The 26,749-nt window shown below is 41.5% G+C and overlaps 1 protein-coding gene across 4 annotated transcripts; it reads right to left on the minus strand.

Moving 5' to 3' along the window:
• Positions 1-148: 148 nt before the first annotated feature.
• On the minus strand, positions 149-26,749 carry KDELC2 (KDEL motif containing 2). 4 transcript variants are annotated; one of them, XM_025357917.1, is made up of 8 exons: positions 26,392-26,749; positions 18,467-18,664; positions 13,535-13,818; positions 9,355-9,571; positions 8,527-8,723; positions 6,667-6,861; positions 4,993-5,097; positions 149-2,991 (listed from the first exon to the last, which is right to left on the minus strand). In XM_025357917.1, the coding sequence occupies exons 1-8, from the start codon at positions 26,591-26,593 to the stop codon at positions 2,866-2,868; spliced, it is 1,524 nt and encodes a 507-aa protein (XP_025213702.1). In that variant the 5' UTR covers positions 26,594-26,749; the 3' UTR covers positions 149-2,865. The 4 variants fall into 4 exon arrangements, with proteins under 4 accessions (XP_025213702.1, XP_025213703.1, XP_025213705.1 ...); XM_025357919.1 differs by lacking the exon at positions 26,392-26,749 and adding an exon at positions 26,032-26,164 and having other exon boundaries at positions 1,254-2,991; XM_025357918.1 differs by lacking the exon at positions 4,993-5,097 and having other exon boundaries at positions 26,392-26,663.

Below are 26,749 nucleotides of genomic sequence, written 5' to 3' on the forward strand. Positions count from 1 at the left end.
CTGCCCTCTAGGGACTGAGTGGTGATTTTGGTTCATTTATTCATGAAGACATAATAGAATCAAAATTAGACCAATGCAGTTATAGAAATACCAGGGCTATAAGTGGTTACAACCTCTTTCTTAAAAAGCAGAAGGTATCCTTTTCAAATTTTTATTTAGAAAATTTATTTTATTTAAAAAGTATACATATATGTCCCAAGATAAAAAGTTCTAAACATAGATTTAAAAAGAGCATAATGGAAAAAAATATAAATATTTTCTGTTCCTATTTATATCTTTTGTGCATTTATTGTCTTTTCTAAGGTTGGTATTTTTCTTTGTTTTGCAATTTGATCCATACTTAAAGTAAAAAAAATTTAAATATTATAGAAAGGTATAAAGCAAAAAGTAAAAATTCCCTTCACTCCATCTTCTCCTCAGATATTGGTGACATCTCCTCTCAAACTTTCAACCACATAGATACATTTTTGTTTACAAACCAGAAAGCCATTAACACTAACTCTTTAAAGGCTGCAGCTGAGTTGGTGAGATGAAGAATTATGTAGATTAAGGCTGCTGTCTCCCTGTAGAATTTTTTGAGGGATTCCACTTTTTTTTAAAGCACATCCTTCCTGTTCCACTCACTGAAGCTGCCCCATTTGTCTCATCTTGCTTTTAACTATTAGGCCTGTTTGGCAGAGGCAATATACATTTTTAAAAATTTAAGATGTTTAAAATGCCATTAGCCATTAGCACCTGGAATTCGAGGCAGAACGGCATGAGGCAGGCAGCCTTTCTTGCCATCATCCCAGTTTTGACAAGCCTCAAAAACACTGTGTACAATATTTAAGACACAAATTCATTAGGTATGGTCTCAGGACAGCCTGCTCTTATTTAATACTTGTGCGCTTGTGGTTTTGCACAATGGATGGGTACTAGAGTTTGCCTTGGATACTTGGTGTTGATTAGATTGTTCTGAAATTTGGTTATGCTTAGTCAAAAAATTCTGTTTATTGTTCTTCAGCAAGAATAGATGTAACCACTTTAAAAATAGTTACATTGTTTTCCAGATTAAGTAAATATCTCAATTAGGAGAGTACATAATTTTATTTTTAGTTGTAGTTTTTGAGATGGAGTCTCACTGTCGCCCAGGCTGGAGTGCAGTGGTGTGATGTCGGCTCACTGCAATCTCCGCCTCCTAGGTTCAAGCGATTCTCCTGCCTCAGCCTCCCGAGTAGCTGGGATTACAGGCAAATGCCACCATGCCCAGCTAATTTTTGTATTTTTAGTAGAGATGGAGTTTCACCATGTTGGCCAGGCTGGTCTCAAACTCCTGACCTCAAAAGATCCGTCCACCTCGGCCTGCCAAAGTGCTGGGATTACAGCCATGAGCCACTGCAACTGGCATATTTTTAAATTGGGATATGAGTACATATTTTTAAATTGGGAATGAGGATAACTCTGGTTTTAGAGCATGTGCTTTAGTGAACTGAACCTTGGACTGATGGTTACAAGGAGTATGTAATGAACTTTCAGGCTATGAGTCCTAAATCCTGACCCTGTCCTAAAAGAAAGAGGGAATTTCCAAAGTCTTTATCTTAGCAATGACACCCACTGAAATAGAAAAGTGGTGGAGCGAGGAATGGATGCTTGCCTTTGTTCTTGGCCTGTTATTAGTGAATCCCAAGATAGCAGGCTTCCTGAAGATTGTTGTAGAGGTTTTCAGTGTTTTCAAGGATCCCCTTTTCAGCTTGAAAATAATGAACACTCTTCACCTGACTACAGTTATCTTTTACCTATCCGATATAGAGATAATGAATGATGCCTAAAGCATACATTCATCTATGTTAATAACTCTATTGTCTTTGATGGGTATACAACTCAGATAGATTTGGAATTACTACCTTAAGGCACAATTTCTCCTTAATGTTGTCTCAGGCTTTGGCAAAATTTAGTTTAAAGGATACGAGTAGTGCTTTAAAAAATATTCCCTCCACAGTCTCCATGCCACCTTTAATAACAGAGTCATTCTCTTCTTTCTTAAATATCCTTATCAGACCTTCTAAAAGGAAGCTGTTATTAATGAAAGCGAAAAGCAGCTTGTAAGAGGAGAAATTATGCAGTGACAGGGGGGAAAAATCCCTGAACAAATATTTTCTCTTCATAATTGGAAGTGGAAGAGAAAAAGTGAATGGGGATAGAAATAAACCAATAAAATATGTAAACTAATAAATATGTAAACAGTTTTGCAGAGGCTGATTTATATTTTAGCAAGCCTCTCTATTTGCTATGATCCCCAAGTTTTCAGAGAAACTATAATGCTGATAATACCAGTTTTTACTCACAAGATATTAATATCCAATGATATTTGGTAATGCTTGTTCAAATACAGGTCAAACATCCCTCATTCAAAAATCCAAAATCTGAAATACTCCAAAATGCAAAACTTTTTGAGTGCTGACAACACCACATGGGTCGCTAAGATAGTGACACCTTTGCTTTCTGACAGTTCAATGTATACAAACTTTGTTTCATGCACAAATTATTAAAAATATTATATAAAATTCCCTTCAGGGTATGTGAACAAGGTATATATGAAACATAAATGCATTTTGTGTTTAGACTTGGATCTCATCCCCAAGATATCTCATTATGTATATGCAAATATCCCCAAATCTGAAAAAATCTGAAACCTGGAACACTCCTGGTCCTAAGCATTTCAGATAAGGGATACTCAACCAGTAGTGCTACATCCATCTATATATACAAAGCCACCAGGAGAACCAGTCCACTTGGTAAAGTCTTCTGTACTGTCCTTCACAGCTTAGATTCGATCTTTCCTTAAAGATGTAGCCAGGATACACAGGAGTGTGAATCTGGGCTGACTCAAAGCTCTTCTCTCGAAGGCTTTTTCCTGTGGCACTGGCAGATGGCTGTGTTATCTTCTGGCTGAGGAACAAGTTCCATTCCATCACGTACTTCGGGTTTGCTGGACTGGCGCTCGGCATATTTCTGAAATGTGGGTTTAAAGGGAACTGAAAGGTTAGTTCACACTTCATTCTGTTGACTCCCCCACCCACTCCCATCCGCAGTCACGCCATCTTTTCTAGTTGCTCTGTGTCTTCAGACTAAAACCAAAGGTCTGGTTTATTCCAGTCCTAAAGTTACATTTTAACTTTAGCTATCACAGGCACTAGTGATAATTCATAATCTAGCAAGAAACCCCAATCCACAATTTCATGTGTTGGTTGGAAGCCTCTACAAAAGGGCTTAACAACAGACCTTATAAAAGGCCTGAAACAAACAGCAGCTTGCATTTATCTTACACTTGTTAATGAATAATTAACTTTGTTGAATACTCAAGCCAGCAAACAAACAAGATAACCATCTGAAAAGTTGGCAGTCTCACACATCCTTTCCTTTAGGCCTATAGTCACACACATTTTTGAATGGCAACAGGTCTGTGGAGTGTTCCTCCACTGTGGCCCTGAGTGAAGTATTTCTATAAATGAAGTTGGGTGTTTTGTTTTTTGTTTTTTTTTTTTTTGAGACACCGTTGGCCGGGCGCAGTGGCTCAAGCCTGTAATCCCAGCACTTTGGGAGGCCGAGACGGGCGGATCACGAGGTCAGGAGATCGAGACCATCCTGGCTAACCCGGTGAAACCCCGTCTCTATTAAGAAATACAAAAAACTAGCCGGGCGAGGTGGCGGGTGCCTGTAGTCCCAGCTACTTGGGAGGCTGAGGCCGGAGAATGGCGTGAACCCGGGAGGCGGAGCTTGCAGTGAGCTGAGATCTGGCCACTGCACTCCAGCCTGGGCGACAGAGCGGGACTCCGTCTCAAAAAAAAAAAAAACAATTAAAGCTAGACCAACAGAGGGGACAGACCAATTTAAGGGAAGGAAGGGCTGCTTCTAGTAAATAGTGTAACTTATCATTTTTATTTTTCTATGAAAATGAAAATATGAGAGGGTAGTATCCACAAGCATCTAGGGAAATTTACTTTTATTATGCCTACAGGAAAATAAATTTAGGTTAAAAACAAGAACATAATTTCCTTTTTTTAATCCTTCCTGTCTAGATTTTTCTGAGTAAAACTTAAGGTAGTTACTCAAAAGACCAATCCTCGGATTCCCAGTAAACACTGTAATTCAGGATTCAGCCCTAAGGTGTTAGAACTGTTATACATATTTTTCATTAGTTTGTTTGCTATAGCAAGCTAAATATTTGCATTCTGCCTTGTACTGTAAAAGGCATGAATCTTAAGTATCACGGAGAATAAGGAGGCCACATTTTAACTAAAAAGGGATGTTAATGATCTCCAGTCCAACCGTCTTGTTTTCCAGATAAAGAAAAATGTTTTTCTCTGAGGTTCCAGAACACCTACACTAGGAATTCAATAAAGCATTTAATAAAAGAGAGCACTGAGAAGATGGGAGGAGCTGCTAATCTATATTTGTGAGGGCTCCCAGCATCATTTTTCATAATATGGAATAAAGATGAAAATATGGAGGCCACATCTGAGCATGGTGGCTCACACCTGTATCCCAGCACTTCAGGAGGCCAAGACAGGCAGATCACCTGAGGTCAGGAGTTCAAGACCAGCCTGGTCAACATGGTGAAACTCCGTTTCTACTAAAAATACAAAAATTAGCTGGGCATGGTATCGTGTGCCTGTAATTCCAGCTACTTGGGAGTCTGAGGCTCCCAAGAATTGCGTGAACCTGGAAGGCAGAGGCTGCAGTGAGCTGAGATTGAGACACCGCACTCCAGCCTGGGTGACAGAGTGAGACTTTGTCTCAAAAAAACCAAAAAATATATAAACAAAAAACAAAAAAATGGGGCCACCAAATGAAGACTTAGCACTATCTTTCCCTAGGCAAGAGACTTGGCTTAGCCAGCCGGTCCATAGGCTGACTCTGAGCCCTTCAGGAAGCCAGGCAGGAAGTGTACAGGCCAAGCGGGTAGTCTGAGGACACCTGACCCAGCAGTGTGGACGGACACTCTGAACTGACCTGCAGTACTTGGTAATAGTAGCAGTAAAGCCTGTGTGGCTGTAGTAGGTCCCTAGTCATCAACTGTCCTTCTTTTGCAATCTTCTTGGCTTCTTCATCATTTTCCTGAAAGGTTAAAAAAAAAAAAAAAAAATGAAAATTACTACTAAGACCCACAAAGAGAGGGTTAAGTGTTAGGTGGGACAGATGTGGGGTTGAAAGTGAACAGCATGGGAAAGACAGAACATAATGGAATTATAACTTAAGAATGAGGCTACAGGGGCCAGGTGTGGTGGCTCACGCCTGTAATCCCAGTACTTTGGGGGCCCGAAGCTAGAGGATCACTTAAAGTCAGGAGTTCGAGATCAGTCTGGCCAACATGGTGAAACCCCATCTCTACTAAAAATACAAAAATTAGCTGGGTGTGGTGGCAGGCACCTGTAATCCTAGCTACTCAGGAGGCTGAGGCACGAGATTCCTTGAACCCGGGAGGCGGAGGTTGCAGTGAGTGGAGATCGTGCCACTGCATACCAGTCTGGGTGACAGAGTGAGACTCTGTCTCAAAAATAAATAAACAAACTAACAAATAAATAAATAATGAGGCTACGGGAAGAGAGTATTTTCCTAGACATCTCTGTTAAAAGAAATGATCACATGTTTGGCCCCTTTTCCACAGTACGAGGAAACCACTCCTCCCCACAGTGCAACAACCCACGTGCAGCCCCTATTGTGACCATCTTGGTACTTTCCTGGCCACCCAGGAAGTACTCTTCAGCTTCCTCATCTGTCCCACCAGCCTATTTCCTCTCTACATGATAGTAGAATGAATACGTTTTCATGTTATAATACCTTTTAAAAGCTCCATGCAAATATGCAGTCAAAGCCAAAAAGTTGTGTTATAAAATAGTAGCTATAAAAGACTGTATTGCTTTTGTAACCGAAAAATTCAGTCATTAGTACCCACAGGCTGTTCATTCAGTACCAGAAATAGTCAGCCTTCCTAATTATACTTTTGGAAAATGGTTAATCTTCTACCATGCTGTCCGCAGGTAAGCCATTTGCGAGCAACTGAGGCTTTTACGAAGGGTCACAAAAGTGATTCTGCCTCAGGCATCCGATTATTTCCATAACCATATATTGTTTCTTAGAAACTTAGTATAAAATCTCATAATGGAAGGGTACATTTTTGTAGTTTTATAATAAAATGCAACAGTTTTTTTAATACTTTTACTTTTAAAAAAGGAATTCCTATTTTATGGGAAACGTGATTCTTGCGTTATATATCACACATTCATTAAGAATTTGTGCCTTTTTTCTAACTGGGGATAAGAAAAGAGTACTGTAATTGCCTGAGATGTTTTCTTGTTCATAAAGCACCTTAACTCTGGTCTTTCAATCAGTAATCTGCATTTTGTATGTTCTTGTTTATATGTGTAAACATAGCATTTAGAAAATCTGTATTTTATATAAGGCTGGACTTCAAATCTTCTGAAAATCTTCAAAAATGTTGATAGAGGGTATGCAAAATGATTCTGATGCTGATTCTTTAGATATTTCAAGGGAACAGCAATTTCAGAAAATAATATTTCTTTTCATTCCATTATGTCAAATCAAATTGTGTTGTGATGGAACTCATCTAACTAACACTGGTAAATTTGTTATTGCTTAAAGAAATAAAAATTGCTGGAAGCATACCTTAGCCCATTTAACTTTCTCTAATAAATCACTCAGATTTCTTTTAATTGGAACGTAATGCTTCCAAGGTTCTAGTGCCATGTAGAAATGTTCATAATATGGCGAGTCCTGCTTTAAAACCAGACTGTCGCCCAGCATGAGATATGGATATCTGTAAGCAGCCACGGTCCCATCCACATTTACTTGATACTTGTACTGGAAGATGAAAAACAAACATAAACAAACTTTCAGTAGTAGTCATTTGCTTCACTTCTGCTTCTCATCAACACCGTAATACCAACTACAGAGGAATTATTTTCCAACTTTGGTGTTTAAAAGTTTTATTTTATAACTTACATCTTCTCTTTGTATAAAAATCACAAGCAGTCTTTTTCAGATTAATTTTAAGAAATATATTGTTTAAAGCTAAGATGCAAAATTTTTGGAAAAGGAGTGAAGACCTATTTCAATCATGTCTCTGTAATATGGAATCCAGATTTCTGGATTTCAGGTAGGAAAACTATTTTTTCTTTTTAAATTTTAATTAATTAGTTTTTTTTTTTTTTTTGAGACAGTGTATTGCTCTGTCACCCAGGCTGGAGTGTAGTGGTGTGATCTTGGCTCACTGCAACCTCTGCCTCCTGGGTTTACACAATTCTGGTGCCTCAGCCTCCTGAGTAGCTGGGATTACAGGCACCCACCATTGCAGTCAGCTAATTTTTTTCCTATGTTTAGTAGAGACAGGGTTTCCCCATGTTGGCCAGGCTGGTCTCAAACTCGTGACCTCAGATGATCCGCCCGCCTCAGCATCCCAAAGTGCTGGGATTATAGCCATGAGCCACTACGCCCAGCCGGGAAAACTATTTACAAAATTCTTAAAGCTGAATACTGATAACAACGAACACTTTCATTTATTCATTATTTCATCTGTTCCTTATATGCAGTCTGTGAAACAGGCAGGCATTGTCTTTACTTTACAGTTTTAGAGCTGAGGAGACAGAAACCTGGAGACGTTTAAGGACTTGGGCAATGCTGGCAACACAGTAGGAAAGCTGTCTGCATATTTGTTGGGTTAATATACTTTCTTTTCCATTTCAAATGCAGTTTTCATAGGCATTAAACCTCATTCAATTATAATAATCTGAAGCAGGTATTATTAACCCCTTCTTTTTGTTTTTACAATTGAGAAAACTGGTATTCAGAGACATGTATAAACCTCATTCTCTGAGTCCAAATCCCCTGTTCTACTCATTATCTGGGATGAAGAGGACACACTCCCAGATTTGGTAAATAATTTTTTCTCAAATAATTGGTACAAGGAGTTTTTGAGCCCATCACATTGTTCGCATCTCTCCTCTGGGCCTCGTGATAATGTTCTGAAGGAGTAGGTAGGCATCACATGGGTTTAAAGACCACGGTGCCAAGACAGGAAGGTCCCATAGTTGGTAGCAGAGGCAGGATAGAAGCAGGCCTTGAACCCTAATCCCAACTCCCACTTTACATATATGGAATTTATACTTTTTCTATTTACAAAAGACATTTGAGATCACTTTATGTAAAAGGTATATAAATTCCCAGTTTATTAAAGCAAATACAAAAAAAAAAAAGAAAGAAAAAAATGACATAAATACACCAAAATCCCAGGTTAATCCTTGTACTATATTTTGAGAATTAAGTACAGTTCTGAGTTATTTGGTAAACTTAACAATGAAAGAAGGAAACCACGATGAATTTTGTAATTCCTGATATCTATTAAGAAAGTGTGAACATGTGTGTCAGTTCACAAGACAGGAGAAATTTGCTGAAGCTCACCTATTTTGGTAGACTTTTAATACAAAATTTTATCACTTCATATCCATAGAAGAAGACTCAAATGCATACCTTAAAGAAATCAAAGAAACCCATCAACTTGGCTTTTCCAAGCTCCTTTTCTTTCTCTTGGAAAAAGAAATATCCTGTAATTCCTGCATCTAGTAGCTGAGGATTTTCTTTGGACAGCTGTACCAACTGAAGCCTCTCCTCTCGGCTGTCTCTACCTCTGAAGAAAGCTCTCTCTGTTTTATTGATCCAGGAAGGCCCTACAAGTTTGAAGCCATTAAAAAATTATGATTATGAATTTGACATTTTAATATGGTAAGCATAATCCTCTTTAATCTACTGTTGTCATTTAAGATGTTAAAGCTCTTTTATCATCAACTCATCTTCTAAAGTAGATGCTATTTCAAATAAAATATGGGATTGAGTCTCAATTTGCCAGAAGAACTTTCAAGTTTAGATTTTCAAAAAAATAGTCCTTTTATTTGCTGTATTATATAAAAGAAGGCTCTAATTTCATCTATTTGTCTGCTAGTGAAAGCTCATGCAAGTATTGGTATATTCTGTTACATAATACTAGGAAATACCTGAAATAATGTCGGACCATGTTCAAAGCAAAAAGAGATTCAGTGACTTGGCCCACTCACAAAGGCATTAGCTTCTTCCATTTTCTGTGTTTCACAATAAAATGTGAGCTAGGTCTTTGTTCTTACATAGGGTAACCAGAAAAAACTAAATAACTGAGTAACATCCACAAATCTTTAATCCCTAGGTTGGTCAGAATTTTGAATACAAGAAAGACTTTTTCTAATATGCTACTGAATGCAAACATATATGTATAACCCACTCTCTAAGCTGTTTCTTCATTAATTAGCCTTGCATTTCCCTGAATACCTGTATTTCCCTGAATAGAGAGGAGATCATTTGTAACACCCCGCATGGCTTCAAGCGTGGAGTGGGTGATGTCATAGGTTGGGAGGACAACATCTCTTGAATCCAGAGAGCCACACCATGAAATGATAGGTATGGGGCTGGGGGTTCCATTGACTTTTCGATGCTCCAAGGGCCAATCTCCAAGATTAACGTAAAATTCTAAATCTGGGAGAAGGACCTAAATAAATATATAAACAAACATCAGTGCTGGGAAGATCTCAGTCTTTGGTACTAAATACAATAGTTCTTTGGTTTTCTTACATATTCTGACCGGGCTAACCATTCAAAAACAGCAAGAGAAGAGAGAAGAATGCCTGTCAATTTGTCATCTGTGAGGATCCTACATGGCAAATTCACTTAACCAGGAGTCAGCTACCTCTGTCCAGAGGTGCATTTAAAATTCGGTGTTTGAGGCCAGGCGTGGTGGCTCACATCTGCAATCCCAGCACTTTGGGAGGTCGAGGCAGGTGGATCACTTGAGATCAGCAGTCTCAGAACAGTCTGGCCAACATGGTGAAATCCCATTTCTACTAAAATTACAAAAATTAGCCAGACTGGTGGCAGACACCTGTAATCCCAGCTACTTGGGAGGCTGAGGCAGGAGAATCGCTTGAACCTGGGAGGTAGAGGTTGCAGTGAGTCGAGATCATGTCACTGCACTCCAGCCTGGGCAACAGAGTGAGACTCCCTCTCAAAACAACAACAAAAACAACAACAACAACAAAAAAACAAACAAAAAAATGAAATAAAATAAAATGTAGTGTTAGAGAAGTGGAAATTGTATAGAAAGGTATGAATGAGTGGCTTCGAGAACCCTCTCTGACAGCTGCCTAAGAGAATCTACAAAGTTATAACCAAACCCTTGTTTTCCTTCACTGTTCTCCCTCTTTACCTCATATGCGCTTGCCTCTGGAACCTGCCACTCAGTTTCCATCTCCACGATCAATGTCTCAGTTTAGGCCCTCATTTCTTGCCTACCTAGATTGTTGCAACAGCTTCCTTACTAGGTGTTCTGATTCTGGGCTCTTCACACTGTAATCTGCTCTCCACAGGGCTGCTCAGATTTCCAAAACTAAAATTAATTCCAAAACTAACATTTCTAAAATAACTTGGTTAATGTCACTACCAAGCTCAACAGAACCTTAAGCCTATGGCACGAGATCTCAACTCTCTGGCTGGCATTCAAGGCCTCACTATCTTGTTCCAGCTTGGCTATAAGCCTCATGTTTCATCTGCCCACATACCAGGAAACCTCAGGCTACTCTCTGAAAATGCCATCCACCTCAACATGTAATTCCCTTCATTTGGAATGTTTTACTTATTTAACTTGGCAGTCTCCTTTCTAATCCTTCAAGCCCAGATCTAACACCACCTCTTCTATGACTCACCCTCCTCCGGCACTTAAACCCGAGGTACTTACTTTTCTTGAGGCCTATCATCATACTGGGATATGATCATTTGTTTGTATTCACATCCCACCCCTACTTCCAAACAACAACAAAAAATTTCCACTAGAGTGGGCTACTCAAAGACTAGGACTGAGTTTCATTTATCTTAGATTTATGTCTTCCCCAGCCACTGGGCAAAGAACAAAAGGAAAGGGTGAGAGATGTGAATATTCACCCTCTTGCTTCCCTGTCATTATTATTATTATTATTATTATTATTATTATTATTATTTTGAGACAGGGTTTCGCTCTGCCACCCAGGCTGGAGTGCAGTGGTGCGATCTCGGCTCACCACAACCTCTGCCTCTCAGGTTCAAGTGATTCTCGTGCCTCAGCCTCCGGAGTAGCTGGGATTATAGGCATGCGCCACCACGCCTGGCTAATTTTTGTATTTTTAGTAGAGATGGGGTTTCACCATGTTGGCCAGGCTGGTCTCAAACTCCTGACCTCAAATGATTCACCTGCCTCAGCCTCCCAGAGTGCTAGGATGACAGGTGTGAGCCACCGTGCCCAGCCTGCCTGCTATTATTTATAAACTCATTAATAAACTCCACATTGGAAGTACTCACTGTGGAGTAGGGTTTCTCAAGTTCACATTATTGACATTTGGGGTTAGATGATTCTTTGCTATGGAGTTGGGGGGTGCTATCCTTTGCATTGTAGGATGCTTATCCACTAGATGATAATAGCAATCCCTGAGCTGTGACAACCAAAAATGTCTCTAGACATTGGCAAATGTCCTCTGAGGGGCAAAATCATCCCTGGTTAAAATCTACTGCTATGAAACCAGCAACATGGGTTAAAGAGGCAAGAATACAGGGCACAGTTGACTAGTTGTAGCCCAGGAAGAGAGCACTACCTTTAGGAGCAGATGCCCATCATATGCTTGTATCCTCACATTGTGGGCTGGTGGCAGAGGGGTTGGGGACTGCTATTTAAAGTAAGAACTGACTGCAGGCACACAGTCAGCATACTTGGGGAACTGTATAACATATCAGGAAAACTGTGCTTTGGTTTTTGGTTTATAAAAATCCCTTGGCCGGGCGCAGTGGCTCACGCCTAGCACTTTGGGAGGCCAAGGTGGGCGGATCACGAGGTCAAGAGTTCGAGACCAGCCTGACCAACATGGTGAAACCCCATCTTTACTAAAAATACAAAAATTAGCCAGGAGTGGCGGTGCACGCCTATAATCCCAGCTACTCGGGAGGCTGAGGCAGGAGAATTGCTTGAACCCAGGAGGCAGAGGTTGCAGTGAGCCGAGATCATGCCACCGCACTCCAGCCTGGGTGACAGAGAGAGACTCCGTCTCAAAACAAACAAACAAACAAACTCCCTTGATGGTCTCTCTGAGTAAGAAAGATAAATATTGCCCACCTCCATCCCTCCACCCTGTATGATCAGAAACAAGGACAAAAGGTAGTTTAAGTTGCTCTGCTTAAGAGGAATTGAGTTCTGCAAATGTGGAAAGAGAGGTTGAATAGTAAGATAAGGGGGCATTATTGGGGGATGTGGAGAGCCTGAAAGACAGGGGGCCTAACCACATTAGTGAGAGGCTAAGACCTTAAGGTCAAGGACAGCCACAAGAAATTCCCAGAGGCAAGCATGACTGAGAGTCTGATGAGTACAGAGATGTCTATTTTTAAATATCAGGATTTTTGTTTGTTTGTTTTTTAGTATGTACTGGTGGAAAAAAAAAAAAAAAACAACCTGTTGCTGGTACCCCAAGCTTTGACACAATGTTCCATGCACGCTATCTTCTAGGTATGCTTAGGGTAAAACCAGGAAAATGTGTTCTAAGTTCAAGTCATTTTGAGGTGAAGAGAAGAAAACAGCTGCAGAAGGTGAAATCTAAACAGGAGTGGTATTCAGCAGGAACAGAGAATTTAAAGCGACCTCTCGGTATGGTTGTACATGCTTATAGTCCCAGCTAGGACCAAGGCTGAGGCAGGAGGATGGCTTCAGCCCAAGAATTTGAGACCAGCCTGCACAACACAGCAAGACCCCATCCCTATTTTAAAAAATAAATAAATAAATAAATAAGAGACAGTTCTGTTTGGATACTGTAAATATAGACTATTAAAAAAAAGAAGAAGAAGTAACCTTTTTATAAATGTCTGGAAGCTCAAAGAAACCTTGGGAGTGTCCTGTACGGCATACCTACCCGGAATGGGGGCTCAAGCCACTTTAGTTTATTATATTATATTTATTTATTCGAGATGGAGTCTCACTCTGTCACGCAGGTGGGAGTGCTGTGGCGCAATCTTGACCCACTGCAGCCTCCACCTCCTAGGTTCAAATGATTCTCCTACCTTAGCCTCCTGAGTAGCTGGGATTACAGGTGCCCACGACCACGCCCAGCTAATTTTTGTATTTTTAGTAGAGATGGGGTTTTGCCATGTTGGCCAGGCTGGTCTTGAACTCCTGACCTCCAGTGATCCACCCGCCTCAGCCTCCCAAAGTGCTGTGATTGCAGGTATGAGCCACCATGTCCAGCCTTGAGCCACTTAATTTTAAATCTTACAGGAAAGTGAGATCCACAAAGGTGGAGAACATACGAACACTCAGGTTGCAAATATCTTAGATGCCCATTTCTCAGCCTAAAATCTGTTTCATCCTTTGTCATTATAATTCTAAACATTTAAATGTGTATACCCAAATAATTAAACTGTATTATCAATTCATTCATTCTCCTACCTTTCTTGTCAATGATAACAAAATCTCATCAGAGAACATCTTGAAGTCTGTGTATTTCCCTAAAGATCTCCGGTAAATATGGTTATCGAGAATCGTGTAATGAACAATGGCACCTCTCTCATCCCCAAACCTTTTGGGGACTTCGTTTAGCATTTGCTGGAGATTGATGCTGGGAAAGGAAGCAAAATCTTTTGCGATCTGTGGTTCCTTAGTTGGACAAGAAAGAGTTTTCTGCCAGGCCTGAGGATCTTCCGGACACTCACAGTACTCATGGTACACTGGTCCTAGGGAAGGAAAACATGAACAAGGCCGCACTCCATTAGCAAGCACCACAGGACAGGGAGTCGCTTCTGTCTCTGCTTCTTGGTGAATTCTAAGAATATCCAGAGATAATCTGCCCTAGTCAAATCAGTGGTGTACGTGATTATGTTAGAGTCCTATACTTTTACTTTCCTTTTCACACCACCTTGGATATCACAATTTAGTATATGCCCTCTCCCAATCTAACCTACTCTCGGTCACTTAGCTGATAAATTCATTTCTAGTAAGGTATAAATGGCTGGCAAACATAAAACAACTTACCTTTTAGGAAGGAGAAAAAGAATGTATTAATTTTTAGACATTATGTAAACCAAAAATAAAATTCTAAGCCTCCTAGATCATCCAAATGGATCCCTCCTTTTGGCCAAGGGCGTTCCAAAGTTAACCTGAAAAACTAGTTTGGCCATGAAGGGAAAGGGGAGACAGGCATGCCTCATTATACCCTCCTCCCTTTTGGAATTCAGGCCCAGCTGACCAGCATTAACATCAACACAGACCTTGGTGAACTGACTCTTTAAGTCTAACAAGAAACATTTGCAATCTTTTCTCTGTAGCCTGCTACCTGGAAGCCTCATCTGCATAATAAAATCTTGGTTTCCACAAACCCTTATCATAAGCCCAGACATTCCTTTCTATTGATTCTAAGTCTTTAGACAATAACTTAATTTTTTCAACCAACTGCCAATCAGAAAACCTTTGAATCTACCTGTGACCTGGAAGCTACCGTCAACCACTCCCAACCACACCCACCCCTTCCAGTTGTCTCTCCTTTCCAGACCAAACCAATGTACATCTTACATGTATTGATTAATGTCTTATGTCTCCCTAAAATGTATAAAACCAAGTTGTAGCCTGACCACCTTAAGCACATGTTCTCAGGATGTCCTGAGGGTTGTGTCATGGGCCATTGGTCACTGAGTCTGAGAGGTGGGGAACAATAAGGTAAGCCCTACAGTTCCTACAGCCTATTGCTTAAGGGAGCTTCGAGGCTGTAGTGCAGGGTGGGGGACTGTAGGCAAAACCAGGTAGTCTCACTGAGTTGAATATTTGGCTCAGAATAAATCTCTTCAAATATTTTAGAGTTGGACTCTTTTCTTTCTCTCTTTCTTTCTTTTTTCCTTTCTTTCTTTCCTTCCTTCCTTCCTTCCTTCCTCCCCTCCTTCCTCCCTCCTTTCTTTCTTTCTCTCTCTCTCCCTCCCTCCCTCCCTCTCTTTCTTTCTTTTTCTTTTTTTTGTAGCAGGGGGACACAGTCCACTCTGGCTGAGACTCTGGCAGAGTCGCCCAGGCTGGAGTGTAGTGGTGTGATCTCAGCTCACTGCAACCTCCACCTCCCAGGCTCAAGCGATTCTCCTGCCTCAGCCTCCAAGTAACTGGGATTACAGGTGCACACCACCATGTTTGGCTACTTTTTGTATTTTTACTAGAGATAGGGTTTCACCATGTTGGCCAGGCTGGTCTCAAACTTCTGACCTCAAGTGATCCACCTGCCTCAGCCTCCCAAAGTGCTGGGATTACAGGCGTGAGCCACCGTGCCTGGCCATAATTTGACTCTTTGCATTGACAACAAGTAACAGGGACTGATATACCATCCCACCTGAAACAACCAGAAAATACCCCCACAAAACATATGAAACAATCATTTTTTGTTGTTTTTGTTATTGTTTTTTTGAGATGGAGTCTCACTGTGGTGCCTAGGCTGGAGTGCCATGGTGTGATCTCGGCTCACTGTAACCTCTGCCTCCTGGGTTCAAGTAATTCTCCTGCCTCGGCCTCCTGAATAGCTAGGATTACAGGCACTCACCAACACACCCAGCTAATTTTTTGTATTTTTAGTAGAGATGGGGTTTTGCCATATTGGCCAGGTTGGTCTTGAACTCCTGATATCAAGTGATCTGCCTGCCTCGGCCTCCCAAAGTGCTGGGATTACAGGTGTGAGTCACCACACTTGGCCTTAAACAATAGTTTTTAAGGCACTAGGTATTAGGCAATGAAGGACAGTGAGTCTGAGAGATGGGGAACAAATAAGGTAAGCCCTATAATTCCTACAGCCTACTGCTTAAGGGAGCTTTGAGGTTGTAGTGCAGGGAGGGGGCCTGTAGGCAAAGGCAGGCAGCCTCATTGAGTTGAAGAGACAGTGCTGACAGTCCAGGGAGACCAAGGCAGCTCTAGACTTTGTAGGACAGAGTATCTAAAAAGGAAGCACTGCACAGAGAGAACATTAGAGATCTGTAGGAGGTCCTCTTCACATATTAAGCAGAACATATGATCAGTGCATATGATCAGTGCATGTTGGATGAGTTCTTCCCCTGTACTGGTTCCAAAAATAATACAGTTTAATTATTTAGGTATAACATCTAAACGTTTAGAATGATAATGACAAAGGATGAAAACAGATTTCAGGCTGAGAAATGGACATCTAAGATATTTGCCACCTGAGTGTTCATATGTTCTTAGGGAAGACAGGGGAAGAACCCATCCAAAATGATCAGAGGGAACAGTACTTACCAGTGGGTACCAGCCAGACTAGAAAGCCTTCTAATTCATAGGGCTTGGGTAAAGTATGCAGAAGGGTATTGCCTCAGTAGCAGGGAATAATTAGCCCTAGACTAAACATGGCAATAGTACCACCTAACAAATTGTAAAAGCAAAGCTTGGAAGGATTAAACTATTTCCCAGTAATGTAACTGCACCCCAGAAACTAGTTCAAGAAGATGAAAAAGCATCAAGAGGTGAAAACTAGACTGTATAGGATTGACAACAGATTGTACATTGCAGAAGAGAATATAATAGAATTTAGAGACAGTAATAGAAACTATACAATATGAAACAAAGAGAAAAAATAATTTGAAAAATGAAAAGAGTATCGATGAAACATAGGATAGTTTCAAGCCCAATATATGGGTAATTAGTATCCTTGAAGGTAAGGTGGAATGGAACAGAAAACATATTTGAAGCAATCATGGCCATAATTTTTCTAAATTTGATGAAATTTAAATCACTTGGATGACTTAAATTCCAAGAAGTTCCACAAATCCAAAACACAGGAAACATTAAGGAAACTGCACCAAGGCACATAATAATCAAACTTCTCAAAAGAACTGATAAAGAAAAAACCTTAAAAGCAACACAGATGAACAAAGATAAGGAAAATGCTAGATTTATTGTTAGAAGCAATGCAAGTGAGAAGACAGTGGAACCGCATCTTCAAAGTCTCAAAAGAAAAAAACCCCATCAACCTATAACTATAACTAGAGACAATGTCTTTTAAAAACAAACGCAAACTAGGCCGGGCATGGTGGCTCATGCCTGTAATCCCAGCACTTTGGGGAGCTGAGGCAGGAGGATCACTTGAGCACAGGAGTTGGAGATCAGCCTAGGTAACATAACAAGACCCTGCAGAAACAAAAAAATGTTTTGGAGAAACAAAAAAATATTTTTTTAATTAGCTGGGCATGGTGGTGTGTGTCTGCAGTCCTAGCTACTCGAGAGGCTGAGGTAGGAGGTTTGCTTTAAGCAGTTTTTGTTCCTGTTTTATATTTTTTTGAGACAGGGGGTCTCACTCTGTCCCCCAGGCGGGAGTGCAGTGGCACGATCACAGCTTACCGCAGCCTCAACCTCCCTGGGCTCGGGTGATCCTCTTACCTCAGCCCCCTGAGTAGCTGGGACTACAGGTATGTACCACCACACCCAGCTAATTTTTTGTAGAGACAGGTTTTTGCCATGTGGCCTAGCCTGGTCTTGAATTCCTGGGCTCAAGTGATCCCCCGGCCTTGGCCTCCTAAAGTGCTGGGATTATAGGTGTGAGCCACTGCACATAGCCTAGCCCAGCAGTCTGAGGTTGCAGTGAGCTTTTTTTTGAGATGGGAGTCTCGCTCTGTTGCCCAGGCTGGAGTGCAATGACGTGATCTTGGCTCACTGCAACCTCCACCTCCCAGGTTCAAGCGATTCTCCAGCCTCAGCCTCCCGAGTAGCTGGGACTTCAGCATCTGCCACCATCATGCCTGGCTAATTTTTGTATTTTCGGTAGAGACGGGGTTTCACCATGTTGCCCAGGCTGGTCTTGAACTCCTAAGCTCAAGCCATCCGCCCACCTCTGCCTCCCAAAGTGTTGGGATTACAGGTGGGAGCCACTGCGCCCAGCCTGCAGTGAGCTTTGACTGTGCCACTGTACTCCAGCCTGCGCCATAGAGCAAGACCCTGTCTCAAAGTAAACAAAAAACAAATCAAACAAACAAAAGGCAAAATAAAGTTTTTTTAGACATTCAAAAGCCAGAAGAATTCATCACCAGCATTCTCACAGTAAAATAAATATTAATAAAAATCCTTTAGGCAGAAGGCAAATGTTACTAGATGGAAATATGGATCTACACAAAGGAATGAAGAGTTTTGCAAATAGTAACTACACGGATGTTACTACACAAGATTTCTTTTCTTATCATTTAAATCTCTTTACTTAATTTTCTTTCCCTTAAAATTTAAATTGAGCTCCAGGAGGTATGTATACAATGTTTACTCTAACGCACATGACTTTGAGGTCATCAGGTTTAGGCCATTCTGAAAGGCATGGGACCTATACATAAGGCTGACTCTGCAGTATATAATAATCCTTACCTTTCAAAATATAGGGAGACTGAGCCACATGTTCATCACCATAAAGAACCTCTATCTTCAGCCCTTCATTGACAGTTTCATACATCCGATATCTCATCAAAAATGTTCCATCGTTCCTGTCCAAAGGTTTAGGGACATGTATCCGGACCAACTCTTTGGGTGAAAGAGATTTGACTACTACTTTGAATGGTGTTTGACCTAAAAGGAAAAGAAATATAAACCACTCTACCATGTCATGATTATGATTTACAATTTTATTGGATAGGTGTTATTGGATAACTTAAATATGTTGCTTATTCCTGCAGCATTGGTGGTTTAAAAAACATCATTTACTTTTGGAAGATCTTTGAGGCCAGGAACTATCATGTCTGGTTCATGCATTCTTTTTTTTTTTTTTTTTCTTTTTTGAGACAGGGTCTTGCTCTGTCATCCAGGCTGGAGTGCAGAGGTGCAATCCTAGCTCATTACAGCTCCAACCTCCTGGGCTCATGAACCTCCTGCCTCAACCTGCACCAGCCCCATGCATAGGTGGGACTACAGGAGTGTGCCACCATGCCTAGCTAATTTGTTTAATTTTTTGTAGAGATGGTGGGGGGCGGGATGGGTTGGAGGGGGTCTTGCTATGTTGCCCAGGCTGATCTCAAACTCCTGACCTCAAGCAATCCCCATTGCCTCAGCCTCCCAAAGTGTTGGGATTACAGGCTTGAGCCACAGTGCTTGGTCTGGTTCATGTATTCAAACCACGGATCAGACTCAACATTGATTTAGTGCATGAACAAAAGCAATTCATTTTTTGAAAGCAAATAAAAAATAAACTTTTTGCTTGTTTAGTCTTTCCTCCTTTGGGTAGGATTAAAGCCCAGATAATTAAAAACCCATGGACTCTAAGCATGACAGATTTCTATAGTAATCGAACTTTCTCCTTGTAAAATAAACACAAGCTTTCTTTGTATACCATTTCAGTATCTAATAACCTTCATTTCTGTGAAAATTTCCCCGTTTATTAAGCCCAAATTTCAAGTGGTACTTCTAAGCCCATTCCCTTAGGTAGAGAGAGATTATAGCTAGTTACCAGACTCTTGTACAAGTTCACACACATACACATCTTTGCAAATACTAGAGATTACTTCTGAGTCTGTTTGCTCAGCTTGAAATGAAACAGCTACACTCTAATAATCCATTCCACCTTTAAAGTTTTGTGGGGTTTCTGTTCTAGGTAAATAATACCTATTTAACAAACTTTCCCTTTCCTATTTGCTGACATTTTGGCTTTGAAATGATACTGCTGTGATTAATGCTATTGTGGCCAGGAATAAACTTTGAAACTTCTTCCTTCAGAGAGTGCAGTGGATATACCATTTAGATCACCATATCAAAGGGAAATGCTAAAAAAAGTAATGAATCCTCTGAAATCCCCAGTCCTAGCAAACAGAAAATTGTGACCAAAGTTGTTTTTCACTTCACATCTATCATATTATAAAATTTAGAATATTTAAAATATATCTTTTGAGATTACTAAACAAGTTTGTGAAATTCTTAGTTTCTAAATCTAGTAAGTATAAGATCTACTTTCTTTTGATCTTTAAGGGTTTTTCTTGTGAGTTCGCAGAAATGTTTCTCAGTCTCTTCAATTTAGTAATAACAATGTGGTATCTGACATCTTGCTATTAAATATTAATAATTGAGTACCAAACATAAACATTTTAGGATCCTTGAAACAAGTATGATAAAATTATGAAAGAAATCTGCTAACCTAAATGAAGTATAATAAACATGGAAGATGCTATAAAGTGGTAATAATTTAATATGAAATTATTATAAATGTTGGCCAATTACCTGAACTGAATAAATGAAACACATAAATTATTGCTTTGCATTATTTCCCACATGGTTTCAGAAAGGCAACATGGCGCAGCAGATTGAAATCTGGACAGGAAAGTCTGGGAATTGGAAAGCCATTTCCATTGCTCCCTCCCCAAACTGGAAACGTACAAAAAGGTTTTCTTATTTCCTGATCAAATAGTCTTATTCGCCATACATTATTATTTTAAATAAACAAAACAGATATAAGACAAGAATATTATTGACTGTGACTTTTGGGAAAGACATACAGAAAAAAACAACTAGCTCCAAAATCCATCAATTATTTGTAAATTGAAAGTATTAGATAAATAATTATGGTCGCTTCCAGTTGTAATATTTTTTGTCGCTGAAATACCATTTAAAAGTCACATTTCAAAATGTATGCATACAACTATAATATAGCCATTGGAAATATATATTTTAAACATTCAGTTATTTTTTATAGTAATCTTTCATGCCTGTGTCATTGTTGACACGAAATTAATGTTAGAATTAATGCAAGATAATGCTGATCAGGACTGAAATAGAAATAAGGAATCCTAACCTCACAAAAGAGAAAATGAGAAGAGTGAAATTTCTAATTGCTTCAAATGGAAGGAATGAAAATTCTCATTAGCTCTGGGGACTAATATAGTGGGATAGAATTGAGGTTCAGTGGCTGGGCGTGGTGGCTCACGCCTGTAATTCCAGCACTTTGGGAGGCCAAAGTGGGCAGATCACGAGGTCAGGAGTTTGAGACCAGCCTTACCAACATGGTGAAATTAGGCAAAAATTAGGCGGGCATGGTGGCACACACCTGTAATCCCAGCTACTCAGGAGGCTGAGGCAGGAGACTCACTTGAACCCAGGAGGCGGAGGTTGCAGTGAGCCGAGATTGCACCATGGCACTCCAGCCTGGGCAACAGAGCTAGACTCTGTCTCAAAAAAAAAAAAAAAAAGAATTGAGGCTCAGCTTGAGTTTTCTACTCAATAAATTCAAACTTAAGAAAAATAGCTGACTGGATGAGAATGCAGTGACTATGTAGACAAAAGGAGGCTGGTAGTATCAAAGTGTTACATCATTAGAATCCGAAATCTTGAACATGTTTGATTTGGTAAGAAATCAAATGCATATTTAGAAATTAACTTAGTACTTTTTATGGGCTTGAGACTTTCATACGTATTTTCTGTCTCATTTATTTCCTACAAGAAATTTGAGGTAGGTATCTGTCACTCCCATTTTATAAATCAAGAAACCAATGCTCCAAGAAGTAAAGTAACTTGCCCAAGGTCACATACATAATGAGCAGAGGAGCCAATATTTGAATGTAGCTTTGCAGCAGTCACAGTTGGAGGAATACTTCTGGCACTTTGGATACATTGGAGTCATCTCCTCCTCTGTTGTTTAGGAAGTTCATTAAGGCTCTCTACAGCTGCAACAAAACTGTTGACCCCACATGGTCAAGGGAAACAAAATCCCAGAAGGCCAAGGTATTGTACTATGAGGCTAAATGGAAATCCTCCAAAAATATCTGGCTAGCTGCCAACGATGAACACCCTCCAACATCTTATTGTAAACTGACGCACGACAATCATATTAAGGATGATGTGATAAAACAGAAAAAGCAATGAAGTAGAAGTTCAAAGGGCTGTTCCTCCCTTGGCTCTGACACATTCGCTGTGGAGCCCACCAGGCAAGGCATTTTAGCTTCACTGAGCCCAGTTTCTTATGTGTAAAGACAGTAATATCTATCCTTCCTACCTTACAAGACTATTTTAGAGGACAAATTAAGCAAGGCATAGTACAAAACACTAAAGTGCTACACAACCAGGAGGTAAGATTATTTTATGAAGATATTATTACTGATGAAGACAGAAGACTGAGTAGAAAATAACTATTTATATCCTTCCATCTTGACATATTTCAATCATCCCTCCCTCCACCCCTTCCTTCTTTTCATCTATAATACTCAGCATCTCTGCCAGGCATTGTGCTAGAGGCTGGGAATATAACAGTATCAACAGGTACTGCCTACATTCATAATTGAAGGAAATGTTCAATTTAAGTAAGAGTTTACTGAAAATAAAGATACAGGTTTTTCTCTTCCCCCCATCCAAGGGCAAAGACCTTGTAATTTCAGTCTGTGAACCCCAGTTTGAGATATCCTGCTTGAGATCACTGAAGTTCACAATATTTTTGTTATCTGGGTACTTGGATATATGTAGCATAATAGTGGCATTCAGATAAATTCTACACTTTGAATGGGAGGGATAATAAGGAAAACTCTCTAGTTGTGTACAACAGGCTATAGCTTGAGAAGATTTTTCCTCTTTTCCAATTCATTCTTTTTAGTTCTTGTGTGTGTGTGTGTGTGTGTGTGTGTGTGTGTGTGTGTGTGTATGTGAGAGAGAGAGAGAGAGAGAGATGGGGTCTCACTCCGTCACCCAGGTTGGAGTGCAGTGGTGCAATCTCAGCTCAATGCAACCTCGGCCTCCCAGGCTCAAGACATCCTCCCACCTCAGCCTCCCCAGTAGCTGGGACCACAGCTGGGCACCACCACGCCTGGCTGATATTTTGGATGTTTTTGGTTGCCCAGGCTGGTCTCAAACTTCTGAGTTCAGGCAATCTACCTGCCTTGGCCTCCCAAAGTGCTGAGATTACAAGGCATTCAATTGGTTCTTGAAGAGGGAAAGACCTCAGGACTTGGAAGTGAATGTTGGTGGCAGAAATGTAAGAAACTCGTTGGGTGAGTTTTCAAAACTATAGGGCAGCTTTTTAATTGGAAGCCAGAAATCAAGAGGCCTGAAAGAAAACAAAGGGAATCCAAAGGAATGAAAGTAAGGTTGTCCAAAAAGTCTTCATTTTATTTATTTATTTAGAGAAAGGGTCTTGCTCTGTCGCCCAGGCTGGAGTGCAGCAGCACAATCATAATGCTCTGAAACCTTGAGCTCCTGGGCTCAACTGATTCTCCTGCCTCAGCCTCCCAAGTAGGTAATTTCTTAAATTTTTATTTTCAGTAGAGATGGAATCTTGCTATGTTGCCCTGGCTGGGAAGTCTTTCTAAGACTAAAAAAAGGAAAAGTCATAGATCGCAGGGGTAAACTAAGCAGAAACATAAATGTAACTTTCCTTCTGTTAAGATATTTAATAGAGCCGGGCGCGGTGGCTCAAGCCTGTAATCCCAGCACTTTGGGAGGCCGAGGCGGGCAGATCACGAGGTCAGGAGATCGAGACCATCCTGGCTAACACGGTGAAACCCCATCTCTACTAAAAATACAAAAAATTAGCCGGGCATGGTGATGCGCGCCTGTAGTCCCAGCTACTCGGAGGCTGAGGCAGGAGAATGGCGTGAACCCGGGAGGCGGAGCTTGCAGTGAGCCAAGATCGCGCCACTGCAATCCAGCCTGGGCGACAGAGCGAGACTCCGTCTCAAAAACAAACAAACAAACAAACAAAAAAAGATATTTAATAGAAACTGTTTGTAAACTGTTTTTCATTTGTTTAAAGAATATATTTATGTATATATATAATATATATGCATATATAAATGTACACACAACTTTTAAGTCATGTATCATTTGGATCTTAATTGAGAGTCTTTAATATATATCAGAGGTTGGCAAACTATAGCTAATCCAGCTCATTGCTTGTTTTTGTAAATCCTGTAAGCTAACAATGATTCTTATGTTTTCAAAATGGGGACGGGCACGGTGGATTATGCCTGTAATCCCAGCATTTGGGGAGACTGAGGCAAGAGGATCCCTTGAGCCCAGGAATTTGAGGCTGCAGTAGCTATGATTGTATACCACTGCACTCCATCCTGGGTGACAGAGACTCTGTCTCTCAAAAAAAAAAAAAAGGGCGGGGGGCGGGTGTGGTGGCTCACTCCTGTAATCCCAGCACTTTGGGAGGCCGAGGCGGGTGGATCATGAGGTCAGGAGATTGAGACCATCCTGGCTAACACGGTGAAACCCCGTCTCTACTAAAAATACAAAAAATTAGCTGGGCGTGGTGGCAGGCGCCTGTAGTCCCAGCTACTCGGGAGGCTGAGGCAAGAGAATGGCGTGAACCCTTGAGGCGGAGCTTGCAGTGAGCTGAGATCGCACCACTGCACTCCAGCCTGGGCGACAGAAAGAGACTCCGTCTCAAAAAAAAAAAAAAATGTTTCTAACTTGCCACTGACCCATCCACTGCACTCCAGCCTAGGCAATACAGCGAGACTTCGTCTCCAAAAAAAAAAAAAAAAAACGGCAGGGGGAGGGTTGGAGAAAAATCAAAAGAATAATATTCTGTAACTTATGGAAAATTATATGAAATTGAAATTTCAGTAGCCATAAAAAGTTTTATTGTAACATAAACGGGTTTGTTATAGGTCCATGGCTACAAAGCAGAGCTGAATAAATGTGAGAGATGATATCACCTACAAAGCCTAAATTATTTACTATTTGGCCCTTTAAAGAAAAAGTTTGTGAAACCCTGATCTACACACATGCGTTTCAGTCAATACAGTCGGAATTATTTTCCCTAAATGCATATCATGCATATGAAACCAGATGTCTGAGTCTTTAGGGTCTAACTGGTAGACACGGTATCAAAGCAATGCTCAAAGACAACTTCAGGAGTGGTGTTCTAAATCAAATGTAGAACACAAGCCACTGAGGTGGTTAAGGGAGAGGCAGATTCTTGCCTCGGCGCAGATTTCTCCAGTGGCTCTCTTTTATCCAGTTATAAAGTCATTTGCTTGGCATTCAAGACGCTTGAAGACCAGTGGATACAATGAACTAGCCTTTTCTGCTCAGTATCATTAAATTACAGTACTTATTTTCCCGAACACCACGGTCTCTTACGTCTGTGTGCTTTTGCACATGCCGGGGCGTCCACCTACATGCCTGCCCACAGCAAACCTTCTCATCCTTCAAGTCTCTGCTCCTGAAACCTTCCTGGACTTCTCCAGTGTCTGGCAGTGCTTCAATGTTGCCACTGCACTCTGTATATACCTTCAATTATCTTGTACAGTGATCAGTTGTTTGCATGTCTTTTACCAACAGACTGTAAGTTCCCTGATGGGCAGGCATTTTCATCCTTAGATCCCCAGCAGAATTACCAAACGCAGAAGTAGACATCAAAGAAGTATTTCTTGAATGAATGAAATTTTAAAAATCATTAAATCTAAAAGTGAGTTATGTTTGGCTCCTAAATTCTCTGCTTTGCCCAGCTGTCAAGACCCCCTTACCCCTTTCACAAGCTGGGACACACTTTTGGCAGCTGTGTTCCCAGCAGGACTAGCAGGGGCAGAGGCACTGGGTTATTCTAATTGTCTCTTCGCTGATAAAACAAGGTGCTAGTTGGCCAGAGCCCTAAACTTAGACGTACATTAGCAAATCCTGACTGGCAAGAGCGTGAAACCAGCAGGACAAGTTTTAAGAAGTTGCAAAGGTAAGACGTGAAGGACAACATGGGAGGAGGACCGGGCAGAAAGGGATTCAGGACGAGATCCATCTCACCCTCGGTGGAGGGAAAACCGAATGATTTCTACTGAGTTTCCCTAGTTTCTGTAATCTGCTTTCAAGAACTCAGAACTAAAAAGGAAACAAAAAACTAACACTTAAACCCCTCCTCCTTCCTACGGCTCTGACATTTCCTCTGCGTAAGAGTTCGTTGCTCCAAACCCATCAGGCCTAAACCATGTAATCCGACGCGATCCGTGGGCTTGATGACTCACCACTGGAAAGCGCTCCCTGCAATCCCTCACAGTTCAGACAGCTAAGTCAGAGATGAAAGCCAACGTGTGACTCACGGCACACTCCTCGTACCGCCCGGGCGCCGTCCATTCGCAACATCAACCCCTGCACATTAAATGCGGAAGCGCCCTTGAAGTTCATTCATTCATTCCATAAACTTTTGTGGTGATTTTTGCCCGCTTTGATTACGGGCGGGAGAAGGGAAGAGGAGCTGACCAGACCCAAAAAGGGGCGACACACGCCGAGGAGGGACGCCACGCAGGCCGCGGGCGGACTCCCGGACGGCGGGGACGCGCGGGGACCCGGCCGCGGGACGAGGGAGGCCGGCGGCCGGACACTACCTGGGGGCGAGCGAGTGAGGTTCTGGCCCTCCGAGTTGACCGCCTGCAGGTAGAAATAGCGGACCGGCAGGACGACGGCCGCCTGCAGCCCGGGCCCCCACACCAGGCTCCGCGGCGCGCTGACCAGCACCTCCGGGGCCCCCGCGGCCACCAGCAGGGCGAGGCGCAGCTGCAGCAGCAGGGCCCGAGGGAGGCTGCGCATGGTCGGCGGGGCACAACTGTGGTCCGGCTCCGCGGCGGCGAGGAGGGGCCGGGAGGCGCCGGGAGGGCCGCGGGCCGGGCGGGGACTGGGGCCCACCGAGGGGCGGGTCTTTCGGGCGGGAAAGATTGCGGCGCAGGCTCCCTTTCCCGCCCTCTG

This window comes from Theropithecus gelada, chromosome 14, assembly GCF_003255815.1.
Source record: "Theropithecus gelada isolate Dixy chromosome 14, Tgel_1.0, whole genome shotgun sequence".
In the NCBI taxonomy this organism is placed as follows: domain Eukaryota; kingdom Metazoa; phylum Chordata; class Mammalia; order Primates; family Cercopithecidae; genus Theropithecus; species Theropithecus gelada.